This window comes from Ctenopharyngodon idella, chromosome 16, assembly GCF_019924925.1.
Source record: "Ctenopharyngodon idella isolate HZGC_01 chromosome 16, HZGC01, whole genome shotgun sequence".
NCBI lineage: Eukaryota > Metazoa > Chordata > Actinopteri > Cypriniformes > Xenocyprididae > Ctenopharyngodon > Ctenopharyngodon idella.
This window is the reverse complement of record NC_067235.1, coordinates 29811262-29834338: the sequence shown is the minus strand read 5'-3', so window position 1 is coordinate 29834338 and position 23077 is coordinate 29811262. Positions and strand designations below refer to the sequence as shown.

At 36.8% G+C, this 23077-nt stretch overlaps 1 protein-coding gene across 1 annotated transcript; it reads right to left on the bottom strand.

Moving 5' to 3' along the window:
* Window positions 1–597: 597 nt before the first annotated feature.
* Window positions 598–21842, bottom strand: smg5 (SMG5 nonsense mediated mRNA decay factor). Its single transcript, XM_051865289.1, has 22 exons — window positions 21413–21842; window positions 20111–20209; window positions 19789–19912; window positions 19535–19691; window positions 17903–17992; window positions 17702–17791; window positions 17447–17525; window positions 17107–17232; window positions 15348–15416; window positions 15023–15234; window positions 14273–14410; window positions 13107–13946; window positions 11517–11686; window positions 11319–11394; window positions 11038–11213; window positions 9994–10152; window positions 7141–7200; window positions 6853–7012; window positions 5564–5654; window positions 5312–5386; window positions 5057–5195; window positions 598–2309 (listed from the first exon to the last, which is right to left on the bottom strand). Exons 1-22 carry the CDS (start codon window positions 21475–21477, stop codon window positions 2226–2228), a joined length of 3279 nt encoding a protein of 1092 aa, XP_051721249.1. The 5' UTR covers window positions 21478–21842; the 3' UTR covers window positions 598–2225.
* Between the last annotated feature and the right edge of the window lie 1235 nt (window positions 21843–23077).

The window sequence follows — 23077 nt, the reverse complement described above, 5'->3', positions numbered from 1 at the left end:
CGCTATTCGCGCGCAGTTTGATGCTTGAACATTTTGAGTTTACTCGCTTCATTCGCGCGTGAAATTCACTTCACAACAGATGCAAATTTGTGTCATGGGAGGGGCTTCTGCTCCAGTCTCGTTGCGAAATGGCTGACATGGATTTTGTTGAGGGTAGCTGTACTATGGAAGGTTGAAATACGGCGAATAAGCTCAATTTGCCGGCTTTAGCTAGCTTGTAGTCTCAATATGTAAATATATACAGCTCAAATTGAATAAAGAGCGTTTTTCACAACTTACCAGATTGTCCGACCTCCTCACTCACTTTCTTCCAAGCAAGATCCTTTTTATTCCTGTTTCTATAAAAGTACGAAGATGTATCGTACAGCTCCGGGTATCCACATACAGCGACAATGCCGCCTCATTCGCGCGAATCGCGTCGCAGGATGTCTATCGCGTCTTTGCATTGACTTAACATGTAAATAACTCGAGCTTAACGCTTCATTCGCATCTGGTGTGAACGCACCATGAGTCTCAAGGTTCCATATTTGGTGACTGTTTTGTGATAGAAGTGATATTTGGATAGAAATGTATACATTTGTTACATGAGAGTGCATCAAAAAAAAAAAAAAAAAAAAAAAAAAAAAAAAATTAAAAGGAATGTGGGTGACACCTGGTGGATATTTTTGGTACAGCGCCTAAAAAAAAAAAAAAAAAAAACTCATGGGAACTTCAATTTTTGTGACATCAACTTCAAATTTGGAACACAACTTTAGACATAAGGCTTTAATTTGATAGCAATTTTAGAGTAAAAAATATTTAATAAAATATATATTTTATATAAAATATAAATGTTTAGTACAGTACATTTTATTTACAGTAAATATAAACTTCTATAACTTTTTCTTTTCATACTTTTCTGAAGTGCTTTCTTACTTTCTAAAATAAAATAATTCTCGTTTTCCACAAAAATATTAAGCAGCACAACTGATAATAAAACTGATAATAAAAAAATGTTTCTTCAGCAGCAATTCAGTATATTAGAATGATTTCTGAAGGATCATGTGACTGGAGTAATTCAACTTTGAATCAGTGGAATAAATTACATTATATTACAATATATTCAAATAGAAAAATTTTAAATTGTAATAATATTTCACTTTTTTTATAGATGATTTAAAATTGGACTCAAATTTACATGCATTTGACAACCATGACAGGGACAAAAAAGCATTTTTAAATGAAATCTTTTATTGTTTAATGCACTGCCTCACACATACACTGGATTCCTTTGCGCTGTGCAATATGGGACAATTACTATGAGAATGTGATGGCGAATGGCTGGGACTAGATTTTCTGAGTAGTAAATCTCATGTTTAGAGTCGAGCAGAAACACTTCCACATCTGTCAGCACAGAATCAGATGATGTTTGTAACTCAGAGCCGGTTCTTTATGCCATAACAGAAAAAACATCTCTACACCCAACCTCATTCCTGTGTTTTCAGCACAGCATACAAAGGCAAAAATACGACATACAAAAATAAAATCAAATAAAAGCAACCATTTGCCAGACTTCCTGCTCATACACAGATAACACAATACATTAAATCACAAAGTTACACAGCAAAAAGAAAAAAAGAAAAAAAACTGGTGGGGGAAGCCACGTTAGAAAGAACAAATCATCAAAAAGAAGTGTACACCCTATACCCTGAATCCTTCGTGAACCAAGGGTAAACGCTAGACGGATGATTTCTGTTCTGTGCTCACCGCTGCAGTCAAAAACAGACATCCATGTGGCAGTGCAACCCCCATGACCGTAGCGAAAAGACGGAAATAAAAAAACATTGTTCTCTATATATTTCAATTTATGGGTTTGTTTTTGACGTATATGCACATGAATGTTCGTTCTCTCTCAAAACATATACACTCATTTCGTCGGCATATATGCCTGGTTATGGCGCACAAGGGGCACTTAAACCCCCTAGCTTTTAACCCTCCTGTGTCGGGGTCGAGGATGCACTGTTTTCGTTAAAGCCCCTCTGCATCTGACTTCTCTTTTCTCCGAACACTACCTGCACCCTCCTTCCTTACAAACCTCCATCTTTTGAGTATTTTTCTTTTCCTGAAGACACAGATACAGACAGAGCAGTAAAGCTGGAGAAAGAGAGCGAGAGATTGAGAGAGAGGGGGAGTGAGTGTGCGATCAGCCGAACGCCGAGCCGACCTCCTGCGTCCCACGCCGTCTCTCAGCCCATCTCTTTCCACTGCCGGTAGAACTCGGTGATGTTCTTCAGCTCCATGCCTGCTGCTGCCACCGCCTGGACAGCCACCTACAGCCAGATCAATGCACAAACAGAGTGTTAACACACCATAACATCATACAAACAGACAAAACGACAATAACCCCAACAGTTCTTACAGAGAAACAGTTGGATAATCTCAATTCTACTAGATCTGGGTGGCATGACCGTGTTGGGGAGTAACTAACTAAAAGACTTGATACTAAAAAATAGTGTAGCTTTTCTATTAAAGGGGTCATATGACGCTTTTTCATGTTTTCTTTTTCCTTTAGTGTGTAATGTAGCTGTTTGTGCATGTATACATGCAAAAATAGTATCTATCTATTCAGCTGTTTGCCTGTTCCTATTATTTCTGTTTAGACACAAAGATGTATTCTGTGTGAACGAGCCCTTAGATCTTACTTTATTTGTAACTTTGTTATATTGTATTTATCTATGCTTGTAATATGTGTTTTTGTTCTTATTTTTATTACTGACTGTTCACTAAAAAGCTAGATTTTTGCTGTGGTATCAAAGTACTTAAAGCTGCAGTCTGTAAGTTTTGCCTCTTTGTCGCCATCTCTGTTTGAAACCTGCAATTGCAGTTATTTGCGGAATTATCATCTTTATGTGGGTTGTGCATCGGCACGGCTCCTCGGCGCGGATGAATACAATGTGTGCCATCAGTCACCGCACCGGTGGATACTGTACTTCGGAATGACAGATTCTACATCTTGGAAGTATGACCAAAATTAGAATTTTCACCGGAAAATGTTATCTGAACAAGTAAGTAACAAATCTGCCACTTTTGTTCTGACCAACTGAGAAAAAAAGCATTACAATAAATTGCGCTGCCAATGGTGCCAATTCAATTCAATTTCTGTTGCCACTCCACAGTCCGAAGTCTTTTGCTTTTGACTACGGGTGAATCTTTAGTTGTCACTGATGATTGTCATTTGGACCTTTCTGGATTACAATCCGCCATCAAAATGATGTTTAATTATTCCAGCTGCCGTGAGAAAAGGCTATAAATGATCCGCTATCTGCAGCATCTTCACATGCGATATAGCTTACTAGCTGGGACTCCTTTATGTAAACAGACGTGTTATAATGATGCAAAAACGAAGGGCTGCATGCACGAATTTCCCATGGAAACCTACCAGTACCACTCGAATTAGAAAACATTATTACAAGCTTACTGTTGTGAATCGGGCTAAGATAAGGAGATAGTTTTGAACACTGGCTGGTTATGTATTGATTTTGGATAATTTTTAACCAAAAAAAAGTTATGGACTATAGCTTTAAAATGGGCTAAGTAATAAATGAAAAGCAAAGTTACATGCCCCCCCCCTATTTTTTTTTTTGCTAATCTGAAAAATTATCCAATCCATGACTCAAAAACCATAATATGATCCGAACTGTGAGTTAAGTGAGCTGTTGCATCACTATTATATATATATAGAATTAACAAATGAGATCAAGTACATTTCATCCCAGAAAAATATATTAGCACAAAAGTCATTTAAATATAATAATAATAATAATAATAATAATAAAGTAAATATTCAATGGAATTCGATTCATTATATAGACATTATATATATATACACTACCATTCAAATTCAATTTTTCATGTTTTGAAAAGAAGTCTCATACTCAAAGCTACATTTATCTTATAAAAACAAAACAAAAACAAACAAAACAACAACAAAAAAACTGTAAAACAAGTAATGCTGTGAAATATTAAAATTTTTCGAATAACTGTTTTCTATTTTAATATATTTAAAAAAATATTTTTTTGGCATTATTTTTTAGGATTCTTTGATGAATAGAAAGTTTAAAAGAACAGCATTAATTTGAAATATAAATCTTTTGTAACATTTGATCACTTTGATCAATATTTAATGCATCCTTACTAAATATAAGTATTAATTTCTTTAAAAAAAAAAAAAAAAAAACTAAAATTTTTAATGGAAGTAAATAAATTGAATTTCCAATAAAAATAACTAAAACCAGTCTAGAGCAGCACAATTCTGGATACTATTTTTGTTTAAAATAGAGATTCTGCATAGACAACTAAACAAAATAACATGTAAGATTCTAGAAGTTCTGACAAAATGTTAATTGCTGCAGTCTAAAAAAAATATTTGTTTAATTTGAATTAATAATTTTTAAAAAGAATTGGTTTGAATGAATGATTCAATCACTCACTCAAAGACTTCACTTGTTTCATTACTGGATGAATCTGTTTTTGAATAGATCATTTGAATGAATGATTAATTCAACTACAATACATTTTTTAACAGTCATTTGTCGCCACCTACTGGTGTAACAATGTAATTGATGAAATCTTTATTTGAAGCGTCAAGTTACTTTTATAAGGTGATTTACTCTATTTTGATCACTACCGTAGACATCAGTGTTTATATCCAAACTATAAACATTTATCCCAGTACTTCTGTGATAATTTGAATTATTTTAACAGAAATAATGACAGTGTGGTTGAAAAGCTGTTTCATCCCTACACATGACAACTGCTCTCTCTAACTCAGCAGCAGAGCCAACGCAGATTTTTGCTGTGATTATACTTGTCAAAGGTTTAATAGACATAGCTGAATCCTTATCATTTAGGAATAAGGACGCGTGGGTGTTTGAATCGAGATTGCAATCTTTTAATGATTAATCGTGCAGCTCTAATACAGTCTCATGCTGTTATAAGGATTTGGTCAAACTGCCCACCAATACCACACTATTATGAATGTAAAAGCATATTTGGAGTCTTCTAATGCACAACTGACCTTCATGGAAGCTGACCGTTCAGTCAGCTCCTCCAATGAGTGTCCTGTCAAAATGGTCACCATGCCAGCGGTGTCTTCATCTCCACTGCTCTGAGATCCCGTCAGCTGGCGACAGCTGTCCACCATCTTATACAGGTGCCTGCCAACAGGAACAATCAATGCAGTGATCCTGTCTGCAGAAAACCCTACAGGGCTTCACGACTGAATTTAAAATCATTCTGCTCTGAAACAGGAAATGAAGATGATAGGGCTTACCAGGCTTCTATGTCCTGTCGCTTCAATTTGTCCCTCTCAAAGCTTTTTCCCGACTCTTTCTGACAGCGGATGTACCTGTTGCATAATAATTAAGAACAAATGCTCATGCATGACACATTAAATCATTGACTTTGACTGTTTAATGGTGCCGTATCAAATTTAAATGCTTGTTAGAATCGGACGTCGTGCTCTACAGGTCTGCAGTCTGGAACAAGAGCAACAATCCTAGTGTCTGCTGAGCTCAAGATGTACCTGTTCCCTTTCCGAAACTCTGTCTCAAGAAACCGGATGCCATCTCTCGCTCCTGAGTTCTCTTTCTTCAGCATATCCAGACCATCAATCACTGCAAGAGACCAGAAATTCATCTCAGCCGAGCAATTTGTACAAACATATATTGATTGATCATTCCTGGCGGTTAGCACCTTCATGTGTAAAATGTCCATTTGAGATTACTTTTCATTACATATGAGGTGCCAAACTGGAGAAGTTTTGATCTTAAATCATTCAAAGTGTAGTCATTTAAAAAGAAGTAGTGTAAAACGGTTAGCCAATTAAAAATATTGGCACATAAAATCAGAAGGTTGCCATTCAGATGTCAAGTATCTATGCCAAGGCTCCCACTCTTTTTCACAGATGAATTTCCTTTTTCATGTCATTTTCAGTTTCTAGACTGAATAAGGATTGTTTAAAAATCATTGAGTCAGACTGACATGCTAATGAATCATTCATAATGACTTCATAAAACACTTCGAATGACTCAAAAGATTGATTTGCCCATAATATCAGGCCTCGCTACAGTTTACAAGCAGGTTTTACTCTGTTAGTTATTGCATTTACGTAGAGTTTGTGCAGTGTTATTTTATTTTAGTATTCTTTATATACTTTTACAGAATTTTTATTAATAAATAATAATTACCTTTATATTTTTATATTTTCATTTAAGTTTTAGTAATTGTCATTTTTTTAAAAATATTTCTATATAGCTTTAAAGGCTCAATACGTAATTTTCGCTTATTCAAATCGAACTTGACGCTGTGAATGAGTGTGACGGAGATGGACTTGTTGTTTTCACCTTCGTTGATGGAAAGAAATCCGACGGATTCGGGCAGAAATCATGTTCATGGATGAGCAAATGTATTCAAGTTTTATCATCATGGTGGTATGACGCAGGGTGCACCAAAGAGCCGTGGCCCATGGGAGTGCTAATAATGAGAGACACCTGCGATTCACATCGGTCTCGATACCACCGGAGCTTTTATTACGTTACAGTTGCCCGCTTTATTTTTGTATTTTAAGTACTTCATAAAGTCTATTTTAGTTACATAATTTTTCTAATTAGCAAATTTCTAAAATTTCTATAATTTTCTATTTTTCATCAAATATTTAAAATATCCACCTTTTTCCTGAGTAAACGATGAGTGCCACCATGATGGATTCTAACTTCCGTTTGTACGCTGTCCTGTTCCGGTCTCAATTGGAACCCATTGTTAAAACGGGGTAAAAACCCTCATTTGGAGATCGGAGGAGACTCGTGGACTGACCTGTGCGAGGGATGATGATGATGAAGCAGCCGCTGGCAGCCAGCTGTCTAAGCAGCCCCAGGTGCTGGCAGAGAACACCGGTATCTGGCACCAGATAAGGAGACATGGAGGACTGAGCTTTGGGCTGCTGCAGACTGCCCTCCAGCTGAGAGACCTCCAACTGCAGAGAGAGAGAGGGACAAGGAAATGGTTCATTACTGCTCCAATTAATTGAGTACATTTGGATAAATGTTGTGAAGATGATGAGCATTAATGAAAGTTAAAAATAAACCCAACAGCTGGTCTGACCTGTAGGCGCAGCTGGGCCATATCTCTCATGAGCCGGTTTCTGCGAGCTTCCTCCTCCGCCTGTGGACGAGATGAGACAAGGTCAATATAACCTCTGTGTAACCGCAAAACATTATTTAGATTTTACCCTTAGTAAACACAAGGTGTGAATAAGCAGCTAAATATATTTTTGCGCAGGAAGAAAAAAAAAACACAAGAGCAGCATACTGTAAATAAACAGACACACAAACACAAAAAGATCACAGGTGATCTGTGCAAAAGTTTCTTTTGTTTTTTAAAGAATAACCTCAATGTGCACTTAAAGAGATTAACGTTTAAACCACAGATAAATTTTACCTTACAATTCTGGGAAGTAAACAACAAAAAGGGCACCTTGCAGTTCCACATATTTCAACTGAAAGGCAATATTATAGGAGTGAGGGAAAATATAAAGACAGAGACGTGCATTAAATATAAAATACAAGTGTTTGATCTTTTGTACATTTTAAGATGGCTTTGCAGATTAAATTTATTTGCATACTGTGCCCTAATTGTGCCCATGAAGATTAGTCATGCTCCTGCTTCAGATGTGTTACACCACGCATATTTCTTGTTTTCCAACTAGCAGGGTTTTTTCCTGCATTGAAAACATTTTGGTGGCCGCCAAAATAAATTTTTGTCCCACCAAAGATTTATTTGATAATTTAATGTGACGATATCTGCTGTTCTGCAGTAGCCGGTTGCTTTAAAATGCTCCCTTTGTGTAAGATATTTACGTGTTTTTCCAGTGTTAAGCTCTGCAGCCAATCACAGACATATGTGTTGAGCGTGTTAACGCAATGGCCAATCAGATGCATTAAAGTTAGTCAGGATCCGCTCAAAACCGCACAAAATGGCGGAGCTTTTGTTTAGTGTGATTGCTGTTCATTGTTCATGAATCCTTTCATTATAACCAACAAAATATAAACACAATGCCAATAAGAGATTCATTGCACAGTGTAAACAGACAGGTTCAATGGCTATAAGGGAAGTTTTTGCAAGAGTGTAGCTTTGTGTACCACGCATTGTAATTGACAGCTTCAGTGATTATAATAGCAGCAATCTTTGCTCGTTTTCTGTATATAATTTATTTCATACTGCTAACTACACATTGCAAAATTTGTTAACAGTTAACACACAGAACTAACGTGAACATTTTTATGAACTAACATTAACAAAGATTAATAAATACTGCAACAAATGTATTGCACATTGTTAGTTCATGTTAGTTAATACATTAACTAATGTTAACAAATGAGACCTTTTTGTAAAATGTTACCAAATAAATAGACCTGCCACTTTTGCTATGTAATGTGTTACTTTGTCATTCATTTTATTATTTTCAAATCAGTCACTTTGTGTGACTTTTTTACATTTAAATTTACAGATTTTTAAATATAAAATAGTTCTAAGCACTTTGTTTTATGATCTTTCCTGACAGTGATTATTTTTTAATTCATGAATAAATAGGTTAATATTATAAACTGTTTCTTTGCATTTATTTTGTATTTATTGTCAGAACTGGGATTAGTACTGTGTGTGTGGATGACTGTGTTTATCGTCCGCCACCACCAAAGACCAAATTTTGGACCAGGAAAAACACGTTTTTTTTTTCTTTTTTTCTCAAGGATTTAATCATTTTTATTCAGCAAGGACACATTAAATTGATCGAAAGTTACAGTAAACACTTTTATAATGTTAAAAAAAGTTTTATTTAAAATAAATGCTGTTCTTTCTACTCAAAGAATCCTGAAAAATTTATCAGTTTACACAAAGATATGAAGCAGCAGAACTGTTTTCAACACTGATAATAGTAAGAAATGTTTCTTGCAGCAAATCAGCATATTAGAATGATCATGTGACACTGAAGACTGGAGTAATGATGCTGAAAATTCAGCTTTGCATCAGGAATAAACTGCATTTTAAAATATATTTAAAAACCCATCGCTTCACTTCAGAAGACCTTTATTAACCCCCGGAGCCGTGTGGATTACTTGTATAATGGATGGATGCACTTTTTTGGGCTTCAAAATCTCGAGCCCTATTCACTACCATTATAAAGCTTTTTTGATACAACTCTGATTGTGTTTGTCTGAAAGAAGATAGATATACACCTATGATGGTTTGAGGGTGAGTAAATCATGGGATAATTTTCAATTTTAGGTGTACTATCCTTTCATGGCCCAGGTATACTTCATTTTCACAGCTGAGCGTGCGAGCCTTTCAACGTACACTCCTTTGGCCATGAGCACGGAAAGGCGCATTAGGTGTGTGCGCACTATCTAGTGGACTTTGTTTTCAAGCCCTCAAGTCACTCGCACATGCGCTGTTGTACACGCAACGTCCGCATATATACTTTGGGCTTTATTCCATGAATGCCTAGCAGTCCATGACAAGCTTTTCATTCGCAGGCCCTGAAGGTTTTAATGAAATTGTACCAGAAAGAGCCACCTCTTCACCGCCACAGCAAGGTGGCACTTCAATCATCATTTGTTCTACCCCTAAGGGCTGCATGGTTGCTTGGCAACATAAGGCTCTCAAGCAAAAGCTCACAAATGTGGTGAGGTTTTATGAAAAAGCCTTGTTTTCTTTAACACAGGCATGTCTGTGTAGATCCTATCATTTAGAGGCACTTTCCATGAATATTTTGGCATGTATTTAAGTACTACAGCTATTGAAATCACTAAAAGAGTCTGAATACGCAAAAGAAATCAGCTGACTTACTGTTTTCAAGAGAAAAGAGTTTCTAGTGCAAATTAAAGCAAAGCTATTATTGCTCCACAAATAGTTTGGTTTATTATTTTTTTCATTACAATTAAATATCATGTATTTTACCATGCGGAACTGGGCTTTGGCCTGCTGAATCAGATTCTCCTGCTCTGATTGGCTGATGCTGGTGAAGATGCCCGCCTCTGGGTTGAAGTGCAACACGTTGCCTTGGAGATTTGTGAGGAAGTGTCCAAAGCTGCGAATGCAGCACACGCGCACCACACACTGGACAGCACAGAGAAAATGAGACAAAATGGAGAGACATGAGAGAAAGCAAAAGACAATGAATGTTAATTGCACTTATGTAATTTTATGAAATTCTCTGTATACTAATTAGCTGGAACCAACTACTTGATTTTGCCTGAACAATACATTACATTATGACACTCAAATGCGAGAACCCTGAGAAATGTAATGATTCCAATTGCTTTAGTACTTTTGAGGAAGCAGCAAATAATTTATCCCAATTATGTGTGTGTGTGTATATATATATATATATATATATATATATATATATATATATATATAAATAAAAGTTTGGGGTCAGTAAGATGTAAAAAGTATTTTATGCTCACCAAGGCTGCATTTATTTTTACAATTTATTAAAATTCAAAGTAACTGTGGTCTATATGTATTTTAAGATGTAATTTATTCCTGTGATGCAAAGCTGAATTTTCAGCATAATTATTTGAGTCTTCAATGTCACATGACCCTTCAGAAATCATTCTAATATGCTGATCTGGTTCTCAAGAAACATTTTGTATTATAATCAATGTTGAAAACAGTTGTTGTGCAAAAGAAAACAAAACAAAAAAATGTTTACTGACCCCAAACATTTGAATGGTAGTGTAGTGTTTATTATAAACAATTTTTGCAAAACAAAATTTAAAGTACCATTCACAAGGCTTCTTTGAAATTCAAATGTTTTAATGCAAGTAAAATATAGGAAAAATCTAGTTCTTAAAAACAAAACAACAGTAACTTGTTTTCCACAGTTTTTACTAAATGAACACAAGGAAGAATTGTAATCCTAAATGAAATAAATGATTTGAATATATAAAGCTGAAAGTGTCATCCACATGGCACATAAAGAGGTAAGTGTGATGTTACCTCATCCAGAGGGGTAAGTGGTGGTCTCTGGCTAGTGAAGTCCAGGCGTCGATGGGCTACGCTGAGGGCAGGAAGGTGGCGGAGGGCCAGATCCTCGGGCAACAGCAGCGTCTGGACCAAACTAGACTGCTCACACTCATTCAGGAGTTCTGTTACATCCTTATTCAAACCTAAATCTGCAACAGAACAAGAGAAAAAAGATTGTGTTATGAGGGAAATTAAAGGTTATTTTTACTTTTAATAATAATAATAATAATAATAGAAAAAAAGATTACTCTCACCTGTTTCTAATATCTTGCTGCCCTCAGGAAGTAAATTAAGCAGCACTGAGAGTCTGTTCCACAAGCTCTGAGAACTCTGTTTGAGTAGAGACCAAAGACAAACATGTATACAAAAGTATAGTCAAGCAACAACAACAACAACAAAAAAAGATTTTTGTTGTTTACTCAAGAAAAATACAGAATTTCAGATTGATGTACCTGAGCGCACATGAGGATGATATCAGTGTTCGTCCTCAGCCAATCCAAAAAGACCTTCACCACCTGGATGAGACCCTGATTGGTCAGAATCTCCAGTCGCTCAGAAAGGGTTTTCTCACTGGGAAACGAGTGGTTGCTGTGCTCACTGCCCTCAGAATCAGAGTCAGGATCTGTGAACAAATAATCAAATAATCTTAGTTTTAAAAGTATGGACTAATCTGCATTCCCTTAAAGGGTTAGTTCACCCAAAAATGAAATTTCTGTCATTAATTACTCACCTTCATGTCGTCCCATACCCGTAAGACCTTCGTTCATCTTTGGAACACAAATTAAGATATTTTCAATGAAATCTGAGGGTTTCTGAACCACACATAGGCAGCAACATCATTGCACCTTTTGAGGTCCAGAAAATTATTAAAGACATCATTAAAATAATTCACGTGACTACAGTTGTTCAACCTTAATGTTATGAAGCAACGAGAATACTTTTTGTGCGCAAAAACAAAACAAAAATAACTTTATTCAATATTTTTTTTCTCTTCCCTGTCAGTCTCCAGGTCTTCCAGGTTCTACGTCCGAACGCCGGCTCAGTATTGGCCGACGCTGTTCACGTGAGCAGCACGACGCATGCGTGTGGTGCTGACGCATATGTCGGCCAATACTGAGTCAGCGTTCTGGCATAGAACCTGGAAGCGCTGCTCTGCGTTCACTACGTCAGCAGCATAGGAGAATGACAGGGAAAAGAAGAAAAAGTATTCTCGTCGCTTCGTAACATTAAGGTTGAACCACTGTAGTCACATTGACTATTTTAACGATGTCTTTAATACCTTTCTGGACCTCAAAAGGTGCAATGACATTGCTGCCTATGTGTGGTTCAGAAGATGAACGAAAGTCTTACGGGTGTGGAACGACATGAGGGTGAGTAATGACAGAAATTTCATTTTTGAGTAAACTAACCTTTTAAAGGAAATAATAGTGCTTGAAAGACAGCATAAAATCATAGCGTTAAAGGGGCTATATGTAAGAATTGTCATGCATTAATCGCTTTTTTTTTTTATTGTCAATGTGTAAACAGCTTTTAACAAAAAAAAAAAAAACGAGACCTTCCCTGACTTCCTAGGTTTTCTATGAAAGCCTATAGGCTGATTTTTATGTGAAGGACTCAGGTTTTAGGCTTTGGTTATATGTAAATAAAGTGTTACATCAAATTTTAAATTTCTTTAAACACTACACTACTTTTCAAAAGTTTGGGGTCAGTAAGATTTTTTTTAAGTAAATAGTTTTTATAATGTTAGAAAGGATTTCTATTTCAAATAATTGCTGTTCTGTTGAACCTTCTATTCTCAAGAACAGAATCCTGATGTTTTCCATAAAAATATTAGGCAGTGCACCTTTTTCCAATATTGATAATAAAAAATATATATCAATACAATATTTCACAATATTAACGTTTTAACTGTATCTTTAATCAAATAAATGCAGCTTTGGTGAGACTTCTTACCACTTACCAAAAGTGTATTTTAAAAAATCATGTATAGACTGAGCTAAATTAATTGCAGAAAACTCAAAATGACTTTGTATGCAATGTACCATTGTCGTTAGTTCCATTAGCGATCTCTGGATTAATTTGTCTCGGCGTTTCTCCGGTAGGAGGTGTGGCTTCTTGTATTGGGGCAGGGGTTGAGTCTTGGGTGGGGTTAGTGGCAGGTGCAGGGCGGAGCAGTACATTGCTAAAGGTGGGGGCGAGCCGAAAGCAGCGTTTTGCCTGGAAGAGCTGAGAGGACATGGCCTGCAAGTTACTGCTGATGCTGGCATCATTAGATACTAAAGGGCCGTTGGTTACTGGAGGGGTCGAGTTTTCCTCTCTAGATGGTTGCGGCTGCTCATTTTCCTCTTGTTGCTGCTGTTGTGGCACATTCTCGGCATCCTCCATGTCTTCCAGGTCCGAACGAGATTCCTGACTGTTCATGTCAGAATCCGTCTCGACGTCAAAAGCAGTACCGCCCTCGTCCTCCTCTGAGCCACTTTCCCAGCTGCCATCCCCTGCCAGTGGTCCTTTCCGTCCTTCCCTTCCTAAAGAGTTCATCTGGACCCTAGTGGCTCCCAGACCGTCGACCGGACCGCCGCCTTCCTCGTCCTCTTCTTCGTCACTCTCAAATCCCTCGCTCAGGTCGCTCTCATCCTCCTTGTGAGCGCAGCGTCTGCGGCGAAGCATAGAGAGCCGTGAGAACTTCCTCTTCTGTTTTTGCTTCTCCTCAGCTGATCTCTTCTTCTCCAGGCTTTTCTTCCTCCCCACTGTACTTCCGTTCCCCTTAGTCACGCCTTCCTCATTCTCCTTCTCCTCGTCATCGTCCTCTTCCAGGGAGCCGTTCTGTAGGGTCCTCTTCTCTGAGAGAGCAGCACCACTGTGATCTCTGGCATCAGCGTCATCTACGGACAAATGCATCACATTGGGAAGGTTAGTTTTAAGCAAACAGCCACATAACAGCAAAACAAAGACAAAAGCTTTTCCAAATCCTAGTGAGCTGCCTAACTAGACAGCATTTTAAGGCTTCATAGGTGCTTCATGACAAAAAATAGGAGGCAACATTATGGTGCTTTCTAAGATACTTTACCTACTTTTCACTAAAATCTAAGGCAGCACTGCATATATTCTTCGCAGATATGGCAACTTTTCTGGCAGATTACGAAAGTACCCAAAAGTACCTTACAATCAGAAAGACAAAAAGGATATAGAAGCAAAGAAGTACCCGTACCAGTGTTATCAGTGCGCAGGGGTGGGACGTCACTCTCTCCCTCCTCCAGTTCAGCTTGCAGTCGAATGTTGACATGATTGACCAAATGGGAGAACAGAGCCAACGTGAAAGCGATGGAGGCACTGTACTGCTTTGAAGCTAGAATTGAATTACAGTTGACAGATGAGTTTGTACTTCATTTGCGAGAAAATTAAAATAGCAAATGTGGTTTGAATGCTTTCTTGGTGCCCTAAACAGCCATTAAAATCAATAGATATTTTATATATTTGTTTATATCCTAACTTTTCAAAGAATGGAATCACAATTTTACAGTTCCTTGTTAGTTTTTCCATGACCACAGGAGTATATAAATAACACTGATGTAACATATATATTATATATATATATATATATATATACACATACATACAGTACATGACAGCAGGAAAAAAATATGTCATGGCATGTGTTAGAAAATCAAAGACAGTATTTATTGCTTGTCCTTTTACAATGTTGTATCTGGTAAGGAGGCAGTAATACCAGGAAATTGTGCTTTTTGCATGATGTATCAAAATAGGCCTGAAGCAACACACATCTGCAATTTCACTAAATAAAAATAAGTAGTTTGAAGCCAGCACTATTTTTATGTTGGTAAAGCAGTATCTCTCTGCTTATTGAATACAATGCGACATAATTAATGACAAAATGACATAGCGTAAAATGAGCAGCAGATGCTGAACATCATGATCAATCTTCTCAGTCCGTACTTACCCCCTCTTTTCAGGCTGTGCACCACCATAAGGCAAGTCACCACCATCTTGAATATGAGGCTGTCAGGAAGCACAGAACAGACTGAGTCGTGCTCTTCCTCCTCCTCGCTGGCTGACTGGCTGCCGTGAGTAGGAAGGGGCAGGTAGAACAGCACCAGGTTAAAGTCTTCCAGCACAGACTGGCACAGTGACGTCAGCTCCGTCTCCATCAGACTAAAGAGGTGACAGGTTATTAGTAAAGTTGATTTGATTCTCAAATTATATCTTGTACCTTTCAGGGGAGGGATGGGGATTTTTTATATCATTAAACGGGTTGAAGCTCTCACCTGTTCTTGGGCTGCAACAGGCTCTGCAAATACATGAAGCTCACCAGCAGTCTTTTGATGTCTTTTGACCTGAAGCAAGAATAACCAAATTAATATGACTGCTGCTTGCCCAAACTAGTCTCCACCATGATGCAAGAAAATTTTGTGTGGTTTCCAGGGGCCTGTTGCACGAAGCTAGTTTCAAGTTTGCTAACTCGCCAGGTAAGTTTGAGATTTGTTTGAGTAAACTCTGGTTTCTCGGGCTCAAGATGGTGGATTGGTTTTTAGTGTGTTCATCGACATGGCAACTTACGCTACACAGCTAACCTGCTCCAGAGGGTTAGAGATCCCACTGTATCTCTTGCTCCAAATTAAATCAGTTCAGAGTGAAAAAAATTTAGAGACAAAATTGCCCTTCTTTTGCCTCTAAAAATATATTATATATTATTATATATTTTATATGATATGAATCATAGTTTGTGAGGTGGGCTACGCACCCGTCACACTTTGAAAATTAATATTAAACTGTGCATTTAAATTAACAAATACATACATATAAATAAAAGCTTTAATATATAAAGCTTTTAAAATTACTAAGCTAATGTGTTTTCTTTTGAGCTTTTTGTGAACCTATATAAATTATTATTTAAATTCAGTTGATTCACTTGCATTGATAGAGTCAGATATTTTCTTTCAGCTGCCTTCTCATATTTTCACTGCAGCAGCAGTGTTTATTCTTGCTTTGTAAATGCATTTAAATTCATGATATTTTTCATAACAATCTCTTAATCTTCAGCAGAGAAGTGAATTGCGTGACTCTCTCACGAGAAGTGAATCAAACTGACGCTCGCCATGTTCCGTGTGATTGGCCGTTCGCTGCACTTGTCACACATTAATCATGAACACAAACTCTGGATCAAAACTGAGTTGACAGAGAACATTTCTGTCGAGCGTTGTGAGCCCACTGAAACTGATCTAAAACCACTTTGGATTTGTATGGTTTTTTCAAATCTAAACCTACTCTGAAACTCAGAGTTTGTTCAGCTAGCTTCATGCAACAGGCCTCAGATCATTGCTGAGTACTTTATAGGGCATTGTTAGGTGGTTGCTTACTGATCCCACCCCTAAGTCTCTATTCTGGTCTCCAGATTAGGATCAGGGGTGTATAACAGAAACTTCCAATCTTAATTAATTAATTGATTTACTTAATGCTCTTACTGTGCATCAGTGCACACTCTACGATTCTCAAACACTGAGCCTAAGCAAACTTCAAAGGGGCCTACAGAATGACTTAAAATGATTTAAATTAAATTATCTTAAAATAATCTCATAAATAATCTGAAATTAATTTAGCTTAAATCTCTTACAGACTTTGTTTTGTACATTATTTCAATCTTAAACATGCTATATTTATACTTTACACACCATTCTTGGTAAGAAGTTTCTTAATAAACTTAAAATTAATTTTCGCCCTCAACAACTTTTGTTTTATTAAAAAACACTCAGTTCTTGAAACTTCAGCAATCCAAATGAAATAGTCAATTTATTTACTATATTGACACACCAATTTTCTGGTTTGAAAACAAGCAGCTTTGTCATAATTACAGCAGAAATACCGGTAGGAATATTATAGCTTATATGAGGGGCCTGTGAACACTGTGTTGAACAATGGCAAGTCAAAAAGTTTAGATTTAGATTTATATCATAGGAACACATTGAACACACTAGACATTTTCAGAAACAATCCTTCACCCTGTCTTTTATATGAGAGGGAACACACCTCTGGCGTGATGGTGAAAGTTTCTTCATCTCTTGTTTCTTCACCTGGTGGTACATCTTGGCTGCCTTGTCAAACAGACGCTTTAAATTCCCATAAGCGCCGTCGAAGGGTGTCTCCGACTGAATACTGTTCAACGGGAAAAACCAGTTTGTCATGTTCATGCAGGGTTATCAGATTCCTGGAACGCTAATCATACTAAACCACAATTTAAAAGGAAAATAAAAGGTTTAAACAGTCCTCCACATCCCTCTTTATTGTTACTGAACTGTTGCTGCTGTATCCATTTATTGTCCGTTTTACTTTCTAAGTATTAATATGATTCTGTTCTCAGATGCCTTACCAGCGTAAGTAGTAGTAAGTAGCCTCCACATTATAAAATTTACTTCCAGCAAGCGTACCCAACTGATTAAACGGCATGCCTGTAAAAGACAACAAAACATTCCCCCAGTGCAATAATGTGAAATGAAATAATAACAATGAATCATTAAATGTGAATTAAAATTCACTGTTTAACAGAGAAAACCATAAAAAGCATGCTCTCATGTGCCAGGAAAATGTGTTGTTAGGAGGATGTGAGAAGCAAGGACTTGCTCACCGGCATGAGGTGCGACAGACAGGGCCTGGTGATAAAAGCGCTCCGCCAGCTGCTCTGCCTCCACTCCGGCCAGTTCGTTTTGGTACCGCGCTTCATAAACATTAAACGGTTTAATTTCTGATTGTGTGAACATGAAATCACACCACAAGACAGAGCTTTCCAAGGCTGATTTTATTAAATATCAAGTGAGAACACACTTACCGAGATCTCCCAAGTACACAAGACATCTGTGACACGCCATCTGGGCCCACTCCATCTCTTTAGGGGTGGCTGAGACAGGTTTCTTACGACCTGCAGTCATTGACACAGGAAGGTTCATTCAGCAAATGCTAACACTAGGTAGTATGACAGTCTATATTGCGGGATACAATAGATTTTGCTACACAGTATTTCAAAACCTTTTGACCTTTTCCATGACATGATTTTTTTCATAATCCTTTAAGAGATTACACTCAGCAAAAAAAGGATTTTCTCGAAGTGATAACATGCACATAATGAGAAGAAACCTATTAACGCTTTATAACCTGCATATATTCACCTCTGACACATCAGTTTGATACTGTAAATGTGGTTTGATGTTGCACGATCACCAAACAGTCTGTTTGCTCCTTTATCTGTAGCTGGTTTGAGTGGCACACAAACATTCGTTTAATGAAGTTCAAAAAAGACCCGCTTATGTTAAAGACAAACAGTTTTGAGTAATGAAAATGTGCGATCACTAAACCTTTGCCACGAAAACACTCTGCTTATATGATTTTTTTTTTTTTTTTTTTAGAAATTCTTAATTTTATATTTTAGAAAACTTAGAGGGATAGTTCACCCAAAAATGAAAATTATCCCATGATTTACTCACCCTCAAGCCATACTAGATGTATATGACTATCTTCTTTCAGACGAATACGATCGGAGTTGTATTAAAAAATATCCTGGCTCTTCCAAGCTTTATAATGGTAGTGAATGGGGTTACACTTTCACCGTAAATCGATGCGCATGGCTGAATCTTGAGGGTGAGTAAATCATGGGATAATTTTCATTTTTGGGTGAACTATCCCTTTAAGGGCAATAGTCTGGAAACACAATTTTTTTTTTCATACTTATCCAGACCTGGAAATTACTCAAATATAATTCCATGCTTTTCCAAACCACGTAGGAACATGTGCACACATTCACTAAAAATGTAATTATTTTCCCTGACTTTTCCAGTCCTGGAAATCACAATTTTGACTTCCTTGATATTTCCAAGTTCTTCATAATTGGGGAAAACCTTGATATACTGTTTATATGATGGTAGACATATTTAAAACATAAGGGCTAATAGTATATGATGGTAGACATATTTAAAACATAAGGGCTAATAGATGATGACCTGAGGGTTCCCAAAACTTTTGACCAGAGAGAGAGGAAAAAAGAGAGAGAGAGGGAGAGAGAGAGAGAGAGAGAGAGAGAGAGAGAGAGAGAGAGAGAGAGGGAGAGAGAGAAAGAGAGAGGAAAAAAGAGGGGAAAAATATTTTTTATAATATTGTTTTTTTTTTAAATATCACTAATATTGCAAATAATTTATATATATATATATACACACACATATATAAAGTTCCCGCAATCTTAATATATATATATATATATATATAAATATATATATATATATATTTTTTTTTAAATATCACTAACATAGTAAACAATTAATAAATATATATAAATCATTATATTTTTATTTTTTTATTATATTTAGAAATATTTAAGACTTATTTTAACTTTAAAATTCCCTGATATTCCCCAGTTTTTCCATGACTGTGAGAACGCTGCCTTTAATACGCATAAGGAAACATGTCTCACCGATGAGTGGGTCAGTGACGTGTGTCCAGTCGATGCAGTCCTGTAACTCCAGCTGATAGTGTGACTGGATATAGAGCAGCAGGTGCTGAAAGAAGCCCACCCCAGCGATCAGATGAGTCCTGTAGGCGCACTCCAGAGCACTGCGGCTGTGAATATGCTGCAAAGACAGTCAGGATTTCAGCCTGATGGCCAATACAACAGCAAATAATACTACATTTAAATTATAGGACGTGTGCAGTGTTACGTGACAGCACCTTCTTATTGGTCTTGATGACCTGAATGACCTCATAGTAGACCTTCCTCCACAGCAGCTCTTCTGCCTTGCGTCCATAGTCCACAGGATGCAGGAACATCAGCTTTACACAAAGTTCCCGCAATCTGGTTAAAAAGAATATAACAAAAAAAAATTAAGAAGCCCTGGAAAGTAAGCATTGTTGTTCAGAGCTAATTTAACTGCATCCTAACTAGGTGAGACAAGCAATAAAAGCTCGCTCTTCTATGTAAACGCAGCATAATCTGACCGATTATACAGCACTGTGCCTGGTTGGGTTGCAGAGGGAATAAACTTGTGCTTACTTGTTCCTCAAGCTGATATTCTCAGGTTTGAAGACCTCCCTATACGACGACTTGCCGCTGATTATAATATCCAACTTATGCACCGTTTCCACAACAGCCCTTCATGAAAACAGACAAGAAATGATCAACACTTTGTTATATACACCACAAACTGACAATATAATAAATCCCATTCAACGCTTTCAAAATTAAAAAAACAATAATCATAATTATTGACATATGAGAGGGGTTGAAATTCAAACAAATAAGTTATGTTTTGCATTATATGGCATAATTTTCCATGTGTGTTTTTACTTTTACAAAGATGCATTAAAGCAAATTAAACACCTAAATTGTTAACTTACTAAAGATAAAATGTATCTTTTATCATCAATCTTTTTGACAATAAACCTGACCTGATTTTATGATATAATTATAAAAATGTCCATCTTCAGGTCACGGCACATGTGACTTTTTGCTGCGAAATCTTTAATGGTTTTTATAAAGTAAGTATCAGAATATGTTTTATATTGTTAGTGATATTTCAAGATAAACATTTACTGAACTGAAGCAACTTAGGTTTACTTGATCATCCATACAGCATTTTTTAATAAAAATACCTGTTAAAATGTATCAAATATGATACATCAGGCTTTGATGAATGTTTATTTGTGCACCTCTCATCATTATATGCATTATATGTTTTGTCCCCACAATCAAGACTACAGAGGTTTGATCATAAAACTAATCATTTAAAAATGATCTTACTAAGAGATTTTATTGGGAGATGACAAGACAGATTTTACATGCATTTTATGTAAGTAGTCTGTTATGTTGTTATAAAATTCTCATGTATTTACATTACAAGCCACCAGAATTTCATCTTTGGCCATATGAACAATAAAACCTGCAATAAACTGTTCCATTTAAAAAAGGCTTTACGGGGTTAACAATCATTGCATGTGCAAATGCTTTAAATATTCTACCTTCAATTCTCATATAATTATGGCCTCTCATTTTAAATTACTCATATCTGTCCTTTTGTAGGAACTAAAAAGAGTATCCATGGACATAAATCATAAAGTATATTTAGATTTAATAGCTATGATTTCATGCCAGACATGCCAAATAATACAAGATTTCCAGATGAGACATTATAGGCTGAGAATGCCTATACGGTCTCTGTATTCAAGTGTCACGCGTCTTATTTAGCATTTTAGCTTTATGAATATATTTTCAAACACTTCTGACCCCAAAATCACAAAATATATAAAGAATTATAGAGATTTCCTGACAGTACCGGCCTGCTGTCAGCGCTCTTACCTGTACAGCCGTTTAATATGAAGCACTTTGGCCTCTGGCTCGCTGTCCTGACCCGGTCCGCTCATCCTAGTAGTGACAGTGCGGCTGCTGTGGTCTGTTTTCGTGTATGTTGTTCTGGTTCTGGTTCGTTCAGCTCTAGTTTAGCGCGCGGCTAACGTTAGCAAGCTAGCTAACTCACCTATTTCCCTCAAATTACAACTTAAACACAAACGCTGTCGTTCCTGACCTCCCCCGTCACCGGCCGCGATACCCATCCGTTCGGAAGCCGGTGTGTGTGTTGGTGTCGGTTCGGGTCAGCTGTCACATTTTGAGGGGGTTGTGTTTGTGTTGTTGTCGCTCATCATTACTAGTGTCGCTTCGCGAGCGGCCATTTTTCCCCCCTCCCACCGCACACAGTTCAGCGACCGCTGCAAGTATCGCGACAATTGCAAGTAGCGCTCGGCTGCAGGAGTGCTGATCAGCCACTGTTGACCATTAGTACTCAGAAATTTATTATGATAGCCCAAGTTCCTGCCAAACTACCGTAGTACAGTTATTGTTTATACTGTAAAATGATAATAACAGGGATTTTCTTCAAACTGTAAGAAGCTAACAGACTTTTTGTTATTTTGACACATTTTTTTTTTTGTTGCTAAAAACTGCTTACCCTGTTGAAAAAAAATCAGCATATGCTGGTTAGGTATATTTTGAAGCATGGAAGGTGGTTTGAATTGGTTTATGCTGGTTTAAGCTGGTCAAGTGCTGATCCTAAACTGGTCCTGAGCTGGAGCTAGTTGCTTAGGACCAGCATAAACCAGCTCAAACCAGCTTCCATGCTTCAAAACATATCTAATCAGCATATGCTGTTTTTTTCAACAGGGTACCACCGTTTTTTAAAGCAGTTATAGTAATAAACTGGTATTTTGTCAGAAATGTGTAATGTGTTTTGTTCTTTAAGGCATCTTTTCCCACTGTCTCCAGTAAATCAATTGATCACACAGAGATAAATCACTGTATATTTCATATATTGTAAATAATGGCTTTATCTAAAGGAATATTGTAAGTAAGATTTTTATAAATGGAAGATGAGGTTAGATATGTAGTGCGCTTACACTTCGAGTTTAGGGCAAATAGGCTATAAATATGTGTGAAATGTGTAAATATAAGTGAATTTAGTAAATGGGTCTCACAAATTATCTCAAGAATAGGTCCAGAGTATAGTTTCATAATGCATTACAGTAATAAGAAATATATTTCTATATTATTTAAATGGTAAAATTGCATCATAGGAATTTGTTTGTACTGCCTTAGTAATTTCATCCAACACATTCTCATCAACCCCTCATCTCTGGACACGATTAGCAGGCAAACCATCTGGCATCACCTGGCAACTGCATTTGTGAATCATCAACAGGGAGTTTTAACACGACACAGCAATACTGAAGTCATAAGCGTCCATCTTGTTTCTTCGTTTATATCTTCTACTTTCACTGAAGACAGTGATAAAAATGGATTTTCCCTGATAGATAGAGAGATAGATAGATTGATTGATTGACTGATAGATAGATACATAGATAGATAGATAGATACATAGATAGATTGATAGATAGATACATAGACTGATTAATTGATTGATAGATAGATAGATACATAGATGATTGATTGATAGATTGATTGACTGATAGA

Excerpts from the sequence above, each read along its gene's own strand:
- smg5 (XM_051865289.1), bottom strand. The coding sequence starts at position 21,477 with ATGAGCGGACCGGGTCAGGACAGCGAGCCAGAGGCCAAAGTGCTTCAT. Across the intron at positions 17,993-19,534 it reads CGTCACTGACCCACTCATCG|GTCGTAAGAAACCTGTCTCA; the intron begins GTGAGACATGTT and ends CAATGACTGCAG. Across the intron at positions 5,655-6,852 it reads CATCATCATCCCTCGCACAG|TGATTGATGGTCTGGATATG; the intron begins GTCAGTCCACGA and ends GGTCTCTTGCAG.